The following is a 14,596-nucleotide window of genomic DNA, read 5'->3' as shown; positions in this document are numbered from 1 at the left end:
CATCACAACCCTACCTTCTTTTAAAGGCTCCTATTTCCTTGAGGTTTACTATTTTGGCCATATGCCTATCATTTCCTTTTGGTTACTCTCCCTCAGTCCTTGGGAAGACTGACACTTGTTTTATAGAATTTCTCTCCATCCCAAGATCTGCTACTACTCCAAATGATTAAAACATTCATATGTGTGTCCCATCCAAAACCTAGCCTCCTCGACCCAATAGGCATCTACTCCACTCCACTTCAATCACTCATTTCCATGGCTCCATCCTGGATCTTGCTACCACCCAGAATTGCTTCATGGCATGTCTGAAACCATAAATTCAGGCATCCGCTTTTCTCACCAATGTCTTATTCTTTCAGGTCACTTGCTCAATTGCTCCCAATACGCCTGTTTTGATTCCACTGAGACAGTCAGTCCACTGACAGTCACTTCTACTGTATCTCTTTGTATTAGCCTCTTCTATCTTCACTTCCTTCCTTATCCAGATAAGATTCCACAGTCCAAAATCTAAACCACTTTTCCCAATATATTCTATTATCTTGCCTTCTTACCTTTCAGTCACACTTTCCTGGAAGAAAATATATATAATCCCAAATGCATGTTTTCAGAGGTGCCCTTAGAGCAAAATTCAACCTGATGAATACGACTTGGCCTCCACCTGCTTCTACAAACATATTTCTTGCCACTCAAAATCTTGTATCTATGCTTCAGCCATAATGATTATCTTTTACATCCTTGAATGCACCCAACTCATGGGCCTCTCCACATGCTTTTTGCTCTACCTATAACAATTTCCCATTAACTTTGCCTAGCACTTCCATGAAAAGTAGTCAATAAAGATTTGTTGAATTAATGTAATCAATGAAAGCATGAGTAGATGGTTAACCAGACCCATTAGTTACCCCAGATAAATATCACAAATAAGCTATGCCCAGTGTTCATTCCTTCCCATCTCCAGGTCAACAGCACATGATTTCCTTTAACATGCACCTCAAGCAGACCCACAGAGGTTTCCTTCTAGCACTGTCACTTATTATTCTTGTGCACCTTCTTAGAAAGTATTGATCTAGTGATAATTCTTCCTTCACAATGTCTTTCCATCTAACTGAAACTAAGACCTTGTGCTCTAATTATAATAATAATCAACTTTTTCTAAGCATTTTTTTATATATCAGCTCATGTGTGTCCCATAAAAAACTGTGAGGTATATTTTATTGACATCATCTTATAGTCAAAGAAAATGAGGCTCATGGATGTGAATTTAAGGTCATTAAGGCCACTAGAGAGCAAATCCAAGACTCAAAAACTTCTATCTTTTTAATTCAAAGTCCCTTTTCTTTTCATGATTAGTGTTGCCATTCTTGGTCAAAAATAAAAGAGAGGAAGAAGAGAAAAGGGAAAAGAGATGAACACAGACATTATTTTTATGAGTGAATAACGAAAGTAGAAGAAATCAGATTTGTAAAGAACAAAGGAACAGAGAAGTTGTGGAGGGAATGAAGAGCCAGAGGAAGATGCCTGAGCAAGAATGACTTTGAGGTAAGGAATCCAGACAGCAGGCTTCAGCATCAAAGACAGCACACTATCCGGAATTGTGGAAGTAAATGAGCTTTATCTGTGTTTGTGCTGGGAAAGTGTGAAAAGAAGTGAGGACATCTCCTTTAACTCCAAAAGGAAGTGAACAACAGTGGGGAGGGTGAGACCTGGCGTTTTGAAGTTGCCCAAGGGAGGAGGACATATGGGCAGATCCTTGACCTGGTCATGGACGTCGCTAGCAACCTCTCCCAGCCTGACTTTCTTTTCCTCTCTCCCAGGGTACCTGTTCTCTAGCCCTTGAGATTCCATGTGAATCATTTTTCTTGGTTCAACTTCAGAAAAGTCTTATTGTTGTTATTTTGGGGTAGGCATTGAGGTTTTTCCTAAAATAAATCATTCCCCCAGGAAGTAAGGGAGCTCAAAAAGGACACGGCCTTCTCAGGACGTGCTGGTTAAACTCCTCACACCATTCTCCTACAAGCAGCTCAAGGTTCCCTGTGGCATTTCCAACAAGATTGTGAAGTTTTCTAAGAAGACAGAAGAATCTTTGTTCCGGGAAGTAGAGTTCTTGACTGATACATTATCCCCCAAAGGGTTATATAACTGGAAATTTTCCAACCCTTAATCCCTGTACGTAAAACCAATGACAAAATTAGACTACCCTAGTTGCAAAACCAAATAGGACTCAGAGAACAGAGAGCTAGGAGTCAGAGCCAAGCCCATAGACAGTGCAAGGTATAGAAACTGGACACAAAGATTATGAGAAGTTAGACTCCTCGAGCTATGATCAGGGCCAAAAATTCTACCATAAAAAAGGAGGCACTTCAAACAGGTACCATCCCAACTTTCCTATGAGACAGGGACTGGATTCCTCCAACAGTGCTTTTATCCTAACCCTAGCTCCCTTCCTCCTGACTTTAAGCCCTAGACTTTGAGATGGATGAAAACTCAAACTGTGATCATGCCTCTTAAAAGTGAGAATAATGTCATCATATCTCTTGATGATACTTAGCTGGTGCTGTGGCCTGGATGTTTGTGTCCTCCAAAAATTCATATGTTGAAACCCTAATCTCCAATGTGATGATATTTGGAGATAGGGCCTTAGGGAGGTAACTAAGCCATGAGGGTGGACCTCTCATGATGGGATTAGTGCCCTTATAAGAAGATGCACTCAAGAGCTCAAGCTCGTTTGCCTTTCTCTCTCCATCATGTAACATGAGAGAAGATGGCTATCTACAAACCAAGAAGAAGGTCCTCACCAGGAACCCCATTAACTGGCACCTTGATCTTGAACTTTGCAACCTCTAGAACTGTGAGAAATAAATGTCTGCTGTTTAAGCCACACAGTCTATGGCATCTTGTCACAGCAGCCCAAACTGACTAAGACAGCTGGTGTACAGCACTAACAGGCCTCAGGTATTCCTGAGGAAATTTAAACAATCCACAAGATAATCCTCTAGGACCGTCTGACCACTGCAAAACATTTCTGTGGAACAGAGGTGGGAAAGATCAGGAGAGGAACTAAAAATAGCTGATATTTGCTACATGTCTACTATGTATAGGCACTGTTCTCAGTGCTTTCTACTAAACCACTTACCACAATAACCCGATAAAGTAGGTACAGTTATTATCTGTTTTACAATAAAAAAACTGAGGTATAAAGATAGAGTGACTTCCTCAAGGTCATACATTAACAAGTGTCAGAACTGGTATTAAGACCCCAAAGTCTGGCTCTGGAATCTGTGCTCTCCACCACTGCACTCCAGCCTGTTGCAAACAACAACTTAACCCCCAGAATAATCTTGCTATGTGAGACCCAAGGCCCTATTTCAATTCAAAACTTTTACAATTTTCTCTTTATTATTATGAAATGAAATTTTCAGATTACACAACCTAGCTTCACACATAATTTCATGAAAATCAGCATAATGTACTAAATGCCACATAAGAGAGAAATATGTGGGAAATAACTTATTGTAAAGTAATATGTATTTTCAAAAAATGTTTTGGATACAACCACACCAGAAGACATGTACCTCGGTGGCAGGTTCAATCCCAGGAGGCAAACAATTGATGTGTCTCTCTCTTTCTCTCTCTCTTCCTCCCTCTGAAAAGCAATGGAAAAAATATCCTCAGATGAGGACAGAAAGAAAGAAAATGAAACATCTCCGTAAAGTAAACTGGAACATGTGGAAATATGTGAAGTAAATGACAGAGAATTCAAAATTGCAGTTCTGAAAATATCAAGAAAATGTGAGAAAATACAGATAGGCAAAGTTCAGCAGAACATATAAGGACAACCCCCTTCGGGGACACTCCAACAAAGCACAAGCCTTGAAAATCACACTTCTTTCTCCTACCAACCCCCTCCTTTCCTCATTCCACCCTCAGCCATGCATTTGTCCAAATCTAGGACTGCCCCACCCCCACACTGAGACTTTATTCCTGGTACCGTTCTTGGTTACCTCCCCTTCCCTGAATTTCGCACTGGCAGGACCAGCTTGGGGAATTAGACTTGGGCAGACAAGGCCTTCTTCCTGATACAGATGCCAGTACAACTGTTCACTCAAAGAGACACCTTTGTGTCCACAGGGTATAAGAGACAAGAGCGTCCGGAACATACTAATCCTTGGGCTGCACTAGCTGCAAAAATGAGGTCAATTCTGATCATCTCCCTCCTCAGCTGCTTCTTTGCAGCTCACAATGCCAAAGTCTTCTCCAAGTGTGAGCTGGCCCACAAGCTGAAGGCCCAGGGAATGGATGGCTTCCGTGGCTACAACCTGGCAAACTGTGAGTATGAACTACTCATCCATCCTTTCTGTCTCTGCCCAAAGAGGCCCTCTTCCCCAACCCAGCTTTCTTCACTCCCCTGCCTGTTCTTCTTGTCTCTGTCCCCTCTGCCCTGTAATTCCTATCTGGTTCTCCTTTCCTCTCTTTCCACCAGGGATTATTTTACCTATAATAGATTTTCTTTTGCTTCTCTCCCCAGTCGCCTTCCTACCCAATGGCCTGAAATATTTCCTTGGACATACCGAAAGCTTAACCTATCTACGTCTACTTCTGCTGCCGTCACCTTTGCTTTCACCTGCATTTTTTTTAGTCCAGGTCTTTGGAGCACAATAGGTGCTGCCTCTGCTCTTTTCTTTTTTTTTCTTTTTTTTCTTTTTTTTTTAAATATATCTTTACCGATTTCAGAGAGAGGAAAGGAGAGGGAGAGAGAGAGAGAGAAACATCAATGATGAGAGGGTCACTGATCAAGCCCACAACCTGGGCATGTGCCCTGACCGGGAATCGAACCCTGATCTCGTGGATCCTAGGTCGATGCTCAACCACTGAGCCGCGCCCAGCCGGGCTCCTCTGCTCTTTTCTGTGCCAAAAATAACCTACATCTGCTAAGTTTGTCTAAGGTTGTTCTACTAGTGTCACAAGGGAGTTAGATGGGGATCATGAGAACAGAAGGTGAGGCAATGACAAGGGTGCAAGGATTGAGGGTCATCTATCACAATGGTAGGCACAATGAGACTATTTTAACTTCTCTTGCATATTTTCATGTTTCTCCATGCAAACCTTCTCTTTCTTATTACCCCCAAAGATAGTTTGTCTGGAATTCCTTCCTAGGATTCTCCTTTACTACCTCCCCACCTCTTCTCTTTCATATACCTTGAGATACAGAGCAAAAGTGCATATACATGGCAAGAATTGGATATTTGGCTGGAAGGTGAGGCTGGAAAGGTTAGACTGGGGAACAAACTGTGACTGATTGATAATTGGGCATTCCAAATGCAACTTTTTTAACGAATTGTTATTACATACTTACCATGGGCTTATTGGTTAAGCCTGGAAATACACCTGGATTATAAATGACCTCTAACATTGAGGGTCTCATAGTCTTTGCCTTTCAGTCTTATGGGATTTTCATTTCTGGTAGCTCTAGTGCAGCACAAGTTGAATCTCGTTATGGTGCATGCTCCCTTTTTTATTCACACCTTTTGCTCTCTCTGACACAGGGGTCTGCATGGCTCAGTATGAGAGTGACTTCAACACCCAGGTCGTTAATAAAAAAAACGCCAATGGCAGTAGTGACTATGGGCTCTTCCAGCTGAACAACAAGTGGTGGTGCAAAGACAACAAGTATCCCTCAGCAAATGCTTGCAACATAATGTGCAGCAGTAAGGACTCTCTCCCCTCTGAGGGTTGGGAGGAGTGGGGGCAGGTAAAATGGGTGCCAAACTGAAAGCACTATTCCCTAACACCTGAGACTCGGCCTGTGCTGCAGTAGCTGAGTATACGAAATAAAAGGGCCCTAAGCAGTCCTCACACTAAAGCAGGATTCCACAGAGATCCTCCTGCCAAAAAGGAGGGAGAGAGATACACTGACCCTTGACTAAGCCTCACCTTCATGGGTCTCCATCTCTCAAGATGTGCTCTCCCATTCCTGACATGGACTCCACTGCATTGCCATTCCACAAACCCACACAGTACTCAGGGCACACTAAGCAGGTATCTGAAACAAAGGCTCTCCGTAGTCCATCAAGTTCTGGATGCCCTCTAGAGGGAACAGGGCTCAAAGACAGATTCTTAACAAAGGCACCAAAACCCAGCAAAATGAAAGGCAAACCCACTAAAGGGCTCCAGAGATAAGGAGTTTCTGACTCTCAAGGCTGTCTCTTCTGGGAATTCCCCTTTTAAAAAATCATTAGTTTTTAAAATAGAAAAAGGGTTTTTTCCCTCCCCACTCATCTACTTTTCCTTTCAGAATTCCTGGATGATGACATCAGTGATGACATCAGGTGTATAAAGAGAGTTGTGAGAGATCCTAACAGGATGTCTGCTTGGTAAGGAGCACAGAAAGGGCAGAGACCAGCCACTCTGCTAGGGATGGGCCCAGACTGTATCTGGGATGCTGATGTGAACAGCATCTATGCTGTAGGATTTTCCCTGGGCTTCATAAGGCATCGAGACTGTTCTCCTGAGGTAAAATGAGGCAGAATAATATTGTGATGTTTTCACCCCAGGCATCACTGCAGCACCCACTGCATGTCTCAGGTGGGTAAGCCTTCCCTATCTGGGACTCTCCCACAGCAGAAACAGATTCCAGCCTGCAGGGCCTGCATTCCCTCTCCACTGAGTTATTACAGACTTCTGGTCCTGCCTCTGATCTGTTTTATTTCTCTATCCTTAGGAAGGCCTGGGTAAGTCACTGCAAAAACAAGGATTTGTCCCAATACCTGGCCGGCTGTAACCTGTGAGACTGTCCTTGAACATGGCTCCTAGAGAAGGTCGCCCCAAAGGCAGGGCAATTCTTTAAGGTCCTAGGAAGCTCTGAATGTTTCCCCATCTCTGCCTCCAAAATAAAAATTACTCAAATTCAGCTGTCTCAAGTAGCATGTTTAATGGTTGGGTCATGATGGAGACTTGCTACATGAGGCAGACAGCTGGAAACCCTGTTCTCTCCAAGCCCACCACTGAAGTTTTCCATATATCCTCTAGAAAGATAATTAAAGCAAAATCCTTGCCTGAGAACTTATGGGTCACCCAGTCTAAGCTGACAGCTGAATATAGCATTCTCGATGCCAGCTTTTATGAAATTTATTTAGTAGAGGTGGCTAATATTATTCTCCATAACCATGAAGGAAAGTTCAAGATAAAACAGAAGAGAATTGTGGGAGAAATTTGGTTTAGACATGGGGAAGAGTTGGCAGAATATCGGGATGATTATGTTGGCTAGGCTAAATGACAAAGTTGCTATAATAGAGTCCCAAAAATACAGTGCTCTCACAAAATAGTCCAAGATGGGTATAAAGGCTCTTTTCTCCCACACAGACATTCAGAAACCCAGATTCTTTCCACCTTGCATCTCCACCACTGTCTACAGCAGTGCTACTCAAAGTGTGGTCTATGGACCAGCAGTATCAGCTTCACTTGGGAGCTAGAAATACAAACTCTTGGATCCACTGCAGGCCTACTGAATGTTGTTTTAATCTCTGTTTCATTGAGCTCTCTGGGTGATCCTCATGCAGAGAAACATTTGAGAAGCACTGCCCTAGGGTACTGTCCTTTCCTACTTGGGCAAAGCTGGATTGAAGGAGCTCCTTACTCCAATTTGCAGAAAGAATTAGTGTGGAGAAATGCATATGCAATGTTTTAAGGCCTAGAAAAGGCACATGTCACTTCCATTTATACTCCAAATATAGAATTTAATAACATGCCATTCCTAGCTGCAAGGGAGTCAGGGAAATGTAGTACCTACATAGGTACTACTTTTGTCCTACTACAGTACTATTACCATGGCAAAAGGGAAGAATGGATTTTGGTGGACAACTAGCAATTTCTGCCATAGTAATTAATAAATCACTTAATAAAGTAAATCATAATCACATTCCAGTAGTGTAAATGTTGCATTGAATAGTATGACTCATGGGATATAACCATATAAGAGTATTTTTGTCCCACCATAACTATGCATTTATTCTGTGGGGTGGGTTCTTCTCCTGCCTCTGGATAAAAACTCAGGCAAGTACCATGACTTTTCTAGTCACCCTCAGATAATGAAAGTACAGTAACTCTGTCCAAGGAATCCACCCCTCTTCTCTCCAGCTCTTTTCTTAACCTCTCCAACATCTTTTATACACTGACAATGGAAGATCCACTAAAAGTGCAAAAGTATATTTCCTCAGTCTCCTTTTGTAAATATTTGTGGTCTTCCATTTCACTTTGAAATGTGGCATCTATTAAGTCCTCAGCTGAAACTAAAACAGTTTCCCATTTAACCTCCTGATATAATGTCTTTTAACCATTTACAAAGTACTTTTGGAGAGTAGATCTTATTTGGCCACACTCCATGTGTTATGGAAAGCAGGACACCGAGTCTCATTCTCTGATTGCTACTGTCACGGCCTTGCTGCTCCTGTACCAGGCAGCCAGCTCTCTGAATGGATATCACCACTCTTGCTGCTGCTGCTGCTGCTACAACTGCTGGCTGGACTCCTATTCTTGTCTGGTTGGCATCACTATGGCTGAGTCCCAGTTGAAGGTTCCCAGGTAGGAGAATAAATAAATGGAGGAACCGGAAGGTAAAGCAAAGAGGAAATAAAGAGGCCAGCTTGTATTCTGGCACCAGTATAACAGAGCTCCTTATCAGGGCTAATTCTCCCTTGGTTTTCTGGAGCAAGTTCTCTGTACCTGCATGTTCCAGGAGGCAGCAAAGTAAGTTCTCATAACTATCCAAGATACCTGTCACTCCCTGTGGTAGAGTGAATTATTATCCTGATTCCTTGCCCCCTTTTTCTGTCAAGTAACTTTCCAGAGCACTACATGGAAAGGGTATATTTTCCCACCACATGGATGTTGAACTTGGCCATATAACTTGCTTTGCCCATGGAACATTAGCAGGTGTGACAAAGTAGAAACTAAAAATGTACTTGCACAGTATTGTTTGGCCTCTTGTGCCCCAGTGATTGTCAGAAGAGAGCATGCCTCAGGTATCCATTGTCCCCCTGCCACCTGGGCTCCAGAATGAAACATGTGGAACAGACTTGAACCCAGCCCGTCCTGGCTCCTAAAGTAGATCTCCATTCCCACCCCTTCACTCCACCGACAATCCACCAGACCTAGGAGCAAAAAAAAATAAATGCTGTTGTAAACCACTGTGTTTTGGGGTGGTTTATGACACAGGAAAAAAACAAAAAACCACCTCACCACTGTAACTTCTCAGGTCATCCCTTTCACTCTCCCCCACAAATCCTATCCCCATTTATGTTAGTAGCAAGAGTCTTTATTGTAAGGAAACAGATTCTATACCTCCCTTTTTGCATTACATTTAGTTAAAATATGTTTACTGAGCCCTTCCTTTATGGTTAGTAGCCCAGGAAAGGGATTAGGATGCGGGTCCTGCCCTGTGTCATATTACAGTTCTAGGGAGGAAATCTAAAGTCCCCACCCAGAATAATCCAACCAGTAACTAATGTAAGTGGTCCTTTAATGTAGCTTCTTTCCTCTCCCTATATAAAACCAATAAAGAGCTAAACTTCAAAGAAGCTCAAATGCTCAACCAAGGTTATACTGTTATGGTAAGGTTGGAGGCCTGATTGGAAAAACTTGGGACCCTAATATATGGGATGAAAACATCTGAGTGGAAGTCTCCAGGAACATTGGCTCTGCAGACCTCCCTAAACCCTCAAAGTTGGCAGAGGTCGCCCATTACTCCCTAGCAAGTGCTAGCACTTCTCCCAGGTAGGAAGACACTAAGTAGATACTGTAATGAGTCCCTCAATACTTCCCCATTTACTGTGTGACTAAACACTGGGGGAGAGGTAATATTCAGTCTTTTCAAGGATTATCGGATATAGGTCTGAGTTGACACAAACCCAGAAACTGGAAGCTTCATAATGGTCCCACATCATATTGGCGGCCCTTCCACCAGCTCACTGAAGATGGGTACCTGTAAGACTAACTGAAGGAGAAAAACACGCAGTCTGAGGCCATAATAAGGCACTCTTCCTCAACTGCATCTACGTCTTCGTGGCAGTAAGTAGTATCTATCAGGCCACTTCCATCCTAGAAGAGTGAGCTGTAAGTACATCCTCAGAGGGATGCCTATTCCAGGTACAGGTTTCACCTTTCCTGTTCACAGAACAGGTATGAAAATTCACACAACATAGCACCTGACCAGGAATTCACTGCACAGCGAAGGAGGGGTCCACTGGTCATATAACATATTCCACTCTCCAGAAGCAGCTGGTCTCAGAGCCCTGGAACAGCCCACTGAAGATACAGTTGAAACACCAGCTTGGAGGAAATACTTTGCAAGGATGGGTGCCATCCTTCAGAACATAGTATATGTACTCAGAGATCTCTATAAAGTGCTAAGTTCCATTCATTAGGAAGAATAGATGGGTTTAGGCCTGGCCGGTATCACTCAGTGGTTAGAGCATCAGCCCATGCACTGAAGGATCACGGGCTTGATTCCCAGTCAAGGGCACGTACCAGGGTTGCAGGTTTGATCCCTGGCCCATCTGGGAGGCAACCAATCGATGCTGTCTCTCTCCCTCTCCCCCCCTTCCCTTCCAAGCTCTAAAAAACAATGGAAAAAATATCCTTGGGTGAGGCTTAATAAAAAAAATAAAAATAAAATGGGTTCAGGACCAAGGGATGGAGCAGAGTAGCCCAGTAGCCCACTGGGGTATTCCCACTTCACAACTCAGGCTCTGCAAGGTCCTGGTTCAAAAGGGGTTGCCCTCTTATGAGACATAGCAAGGACCCAGTTGAACTATAAGCTATAGCTGTCCCCAGGCCATTTTACATTGCGTCCAGGAACTAGCAGGAATGGAGTCTCCCTTTTCACAGGATAACTGATCAGCAGAGGAAGTAGGGCTTCTTTCATACAAAACAAACAAACAAACAAACAAAAAATACCCAGGTCAGCAACTTGGGTGCTACATTGGTTTTCTGTTGCTACCATAACCAATTACTACAAACTTAGTGGCTTCAAAAAACGTAAATGCATTATCTTACACCTCTGTAGGTTAGAGACCCAGTACAGGCCAAAATCAAGGTATGGACAGGTTGTATTCCTCTCTGTAGGCTCTAGGGCAATTTGTTTCCTACTCATTCAGGTGTTGGCAAAATTCAGTCTCCTGCAGTATAGGACTGAGCAGGCTGTCAGCTGGGGGCATTTAAAAACTAGAGACCTCTCCTTGGTCCCCCCACATCTCAGAACCAACACTGTAGTTTTTCTGGGACCACAGCTGAGAAAAGTTCTCCACTTTCAAGGACATGCCATTAGGTTAGGCCCACTGGAATAGCCCAGGATACTGCCCCCATCCAAAGCCCTTAACCATAACCATGTCTGTACAGTCCCTTTTGCCAAGTAAGGTAACATATTCACAAGACCCAGGGATTAGGATAAGAACACCCTGGGAGATGTTTATTCCTGTCTGCCACAGGTGCAGCTTGGTACTACCGTGCCCAACTGTAACTGGACGTGTGCGGCGACCTGGCCTGAGAAGGGTATGATTAGCCATGACTCAAGACAGGAATGAGTTAGGTTCACATCACCAAGTAAACTACCAAGACCTACCATCATGTTAACCAATGATAAAGGGAATTTAGAATGTTTAGTGAAGGGAGGTGACAAGTTGTGGCCCCAAGACAAACTGCAGCAATGGGAGCTGTACTTATCACCCAAAGCTATCTTCCTCCTAAGAGGCCCCTCATGAATTGTGAACATGCATGGAGAAATGAAACTACAGAGGTAGAATGTAATGGCCATTGGAGTATGCCACCCAAATCTCAAAGAGTATGTACTAAAAGCAGTTAACAGCTTCCAGCTCTCTCACCTTTAGCTCTGCAAGGTGTCACACTGAGGTGGCACTTCCTCAGGCTGCTACCATGACTGAAAACAGAAAGGGTTCTAGGCCATTTCTTCCAATAGGGAAACTTCGCCTGGGGACTCATCAGCAGACTCACAGATACGGGTAGTCTGAGGCTCTTCCTACCAAATCTTCATGTTTTCCTTGTGCCTAACAGAAGCCAAGACCTTGGAGGAGTGGCAGCTATATGTGGCCTTCTCAAAACTCACCACTGCTGCTGGGTTTGCACGTGGCCATAGAAATTTCTGGGATGCTGGGAGAGAAGCAAGATGGCGGCATATGTAACAGCTGTGCCCGCCGCCTCCCACAACCACATCAAAATTACAACTAAAATACAGAACCACCGTCACTCAGAGCCTCCTGAGATCTGGCTGCACAGAAGCCCTAAAACCAGAGACCTGAAGGAGCACCGAGACCGGGAGGAGGGGCGGAGAAATGGGCGGATCGGGACTGAATCAGAGACTCGCCACAGGCCCACACCCGGTGCCGAGGTTGAAACCCGGGAGGGAATCTCAGCGGTGGAGGTTTCCCGGAGGAGTGAGGGGTCCCAGCCCCACAGCAGGCCCCCAGCCCAGGGCTCCAGGGCCAGGAAGAGACGTCCCACAACTCCGGGCTGTGAAACCAGCGGGGACTGTCCCTGAGGGTCACGGAAGCTGGAGTCCCAGGCTTTTCTCTTGAAGGGCCCGCGCACGGAATCACTCAGACGCGCTCCCTCTGAGCCCAGCCCAGCACCGGGCAGCAGCCTGAAAGGACCTGGGATATTTGGGGAGGAACTAACCTGCCTGAAATTAGGGTGAGAGGTGGAGGGGTGGCTTCCTCCCAGGCAGAAGAGCTGGCAGAGGCCATGGCTCCTTTGGCGAGCCCTCCCCACACACAGCCGGCAGGCAGGCGCCATGTTTGAATCCCCAGCACCTGACTCACACCTTTGGCCCCGCCCCGGTGCTTACTGGAGTCCCCGCCCCTCCCCACCGGCAGCTCATCCAGGCCATTTCCAGGGGCTTTTTTATGCAAGTGGCCTCTTGAGCCTCATGCTTAGCACTTTCCTAAAATCTCTCAAACAAGCAGCATTGTGCCCCATACAGCTTGATAAGGGGCCCCAGGCCTGGCACTAGTGGTAGCCTGCATTGGCTCATAGCTTGGTCTCTCCTGGACACCTCCAAGCCCAGCACAAGTAGCAGCCAACTACGGTTTGCTGTGTAGCTCATGCTGGGTGGCCCTGGGCAAGGCACTGGCAGAGGCTGACTTTGCACCTCCCAGGAGGCCCCAGAGACAGTACACCTGGTGGTCAGACTTGACCACGCTGGATCACAACCCTACCACATCCACGAGTGACAAACTCAAGGGGTGCACTTGGTGAACACCAAAGCCCCACTGAAGTAAATCCTGCTCCATAGGGGTGTCTCCAGCACAGCAGCTCTTTGGCTATAGTTGCAGCTGGTCCTCACAGCTGATTGGCCTGGGGGTGAATTCATCCGTGACGCCAAGGCTCAACTACAAGAGGACAGCGCACACAGCCCACACAGGGGAGCACTCAGAAGGCCCAGCTCAGGTGACTGGGGAGGCTGAGCCACAGGACCCTACAGGACACCTACTACACAAAGCCACTCTACAAATTCCAGGAGACATAGCAGCTCTACCTAATACACAGAAACAAACACCTAGAAGCAGCCAAAATGTGGAGGCAAAGAAACATGTCACAAAGGAAAGAACAGAAGAAATCTCTAGAAGACGAACTAAATGAAATAGATCCAAGCAAGCTAACAGAGTTCAGAATTTTGTTTATAAGGATGTTTAAGCAGACTATTAGGGAAATAACTGAGAAAAATCAATGACATAATAAAGTACCAATTTGAAATGAAAGCTACAGAAACTGAAATGAATAATTTACATAGAATCAACAATAGAGTAGAGGACGCTGAGAATCAAATCAGCAATTTGGAACATGAGGAAACAAAAAACACCCAACCAGAAGAGCAAAAAGAAAAAAGAATCCAGAAATATGAAAATAGTATGAGGAGCCTCTGGGACTTCAAGAGGCCCAACATTCGTATTATTGGGGTGCCAGAATGGGAAGAGAGCAAGAAATTGAAAATCTATTTGAAAAAATAATTACAGAAAACGTCCCCTACCTGGGGAAAGAAATAGACTTACAAGTCCAGGAAGCACAGAGGGTCCCAAACAAGAGGAACCCAAAGAGGCCCACACCAAGACACATCATAATTAAAATGCCAAAGGTTAAAGACAAAGAGAGACTCTTAAAAGCAGCAAGAGAAAAGCAGTTAGTTATCTACAAGGGACCATCCATATGACTGTCAGCTGATTTCTCAACAGGAACTTTGCAGGCCAGAAGGGAGTGGCAAGAAATATTCAGTGATGAAAAACATGGAACTACAACCAAGATTGCTCTACCCAGCAAAGCTATCATTTAGAATTGAAGGTCAAATAAAGAGCTTCACAGATAAGAAATAGCTAAAGGAGTTCATCACCACCAGACCAGCACTACAGGAAAAGTTGAAGAGTCTTCTTTAAGAAGAAGCTAATGAACAAGAGAATCTGATGAACTAAATAGATCCAGAAACACTGACACATGCAACAGACGATCATATTTCAGAGGAAAGAGGGAAGGGGGGTGGAAGGCGGGAAGAGATTACCAAAGAAGTTATACGCATATATGCATAACCCATGGACAC

At 44.5% G+C, this 14,596-nt stretch overlaps 1 protein-coding gene across 1 annotated transcript; it reads left to right on the top strand.

Moving 5' to 3' along the window:
• The first annotated feature begins 4,187 nt into the window (after positions 1-4,187).
• LOC107528105 (lysozyme C, milk isozyme-like) lies at positions 4,188-6,785 on the top strand. Its single transcript, XM_016201030.2, has 4 exons — positions 4,188-4,326; positions 5,544-5,705; positions 6,293-6,371; positions 6,719-6,785. Exons 1-4 carry the CDS (start codon positions 4,188-4,190, stop codon positions 6,783-6,785), a joined length of 447 nt encoding a protein of 148 aa, XP_016056516.2.
• Positions 6,786-14,596: the final 7,811 nt, after the last annotated feature.

This window comes from Miniopterus natalensis, chromosome 2, assembly GCF_054644295.1.
Source record: "Miniopterus natalensis isolate mMinNat1 chromosome 2, mMinNat1.hap1, whole genome shotgun sequence".
Classification (NCBI taxonomy): Eukaryota; Metazoa; Chordata; class Mammalia; order Chiroptera; family Miniopteridae; genus Miniopterus; species Miniopterus natalensis.
The sequence above is the reverse complement of the archived record's forward strand: the minus strand, read 5'-3'. Positions and strand labels throughout refer to the sequence as shown.

What these genes read in the sequence shown, in the direction of transcription:
- LOC107528105 (XM_016201030.2), top strand. Translation starts at nt 4,188, where the DNA reads ATGAGGTCAATTCTGATCATCTCCCTCCTCAGCTGCTTCTTTGCAGCT. An exon ending in TTGCAACATAATGTGCAGCA is followed by an intron (nt 5,706 to 6,292) that starts GTAAGGACTCTC and finishes TTTTCCTTTCAG; the next exon opens with AATTCCTGGATGATGACATC. An exon ending in CCTAACAGGATGTCTGCTTG is followed by an intron (nt 6,372 to 6,718) that starts GTAAGGAGCACA and finishes CTCTATCCTTAG; the next exon opens with GAAGGCCTGGGTAAGTCACT.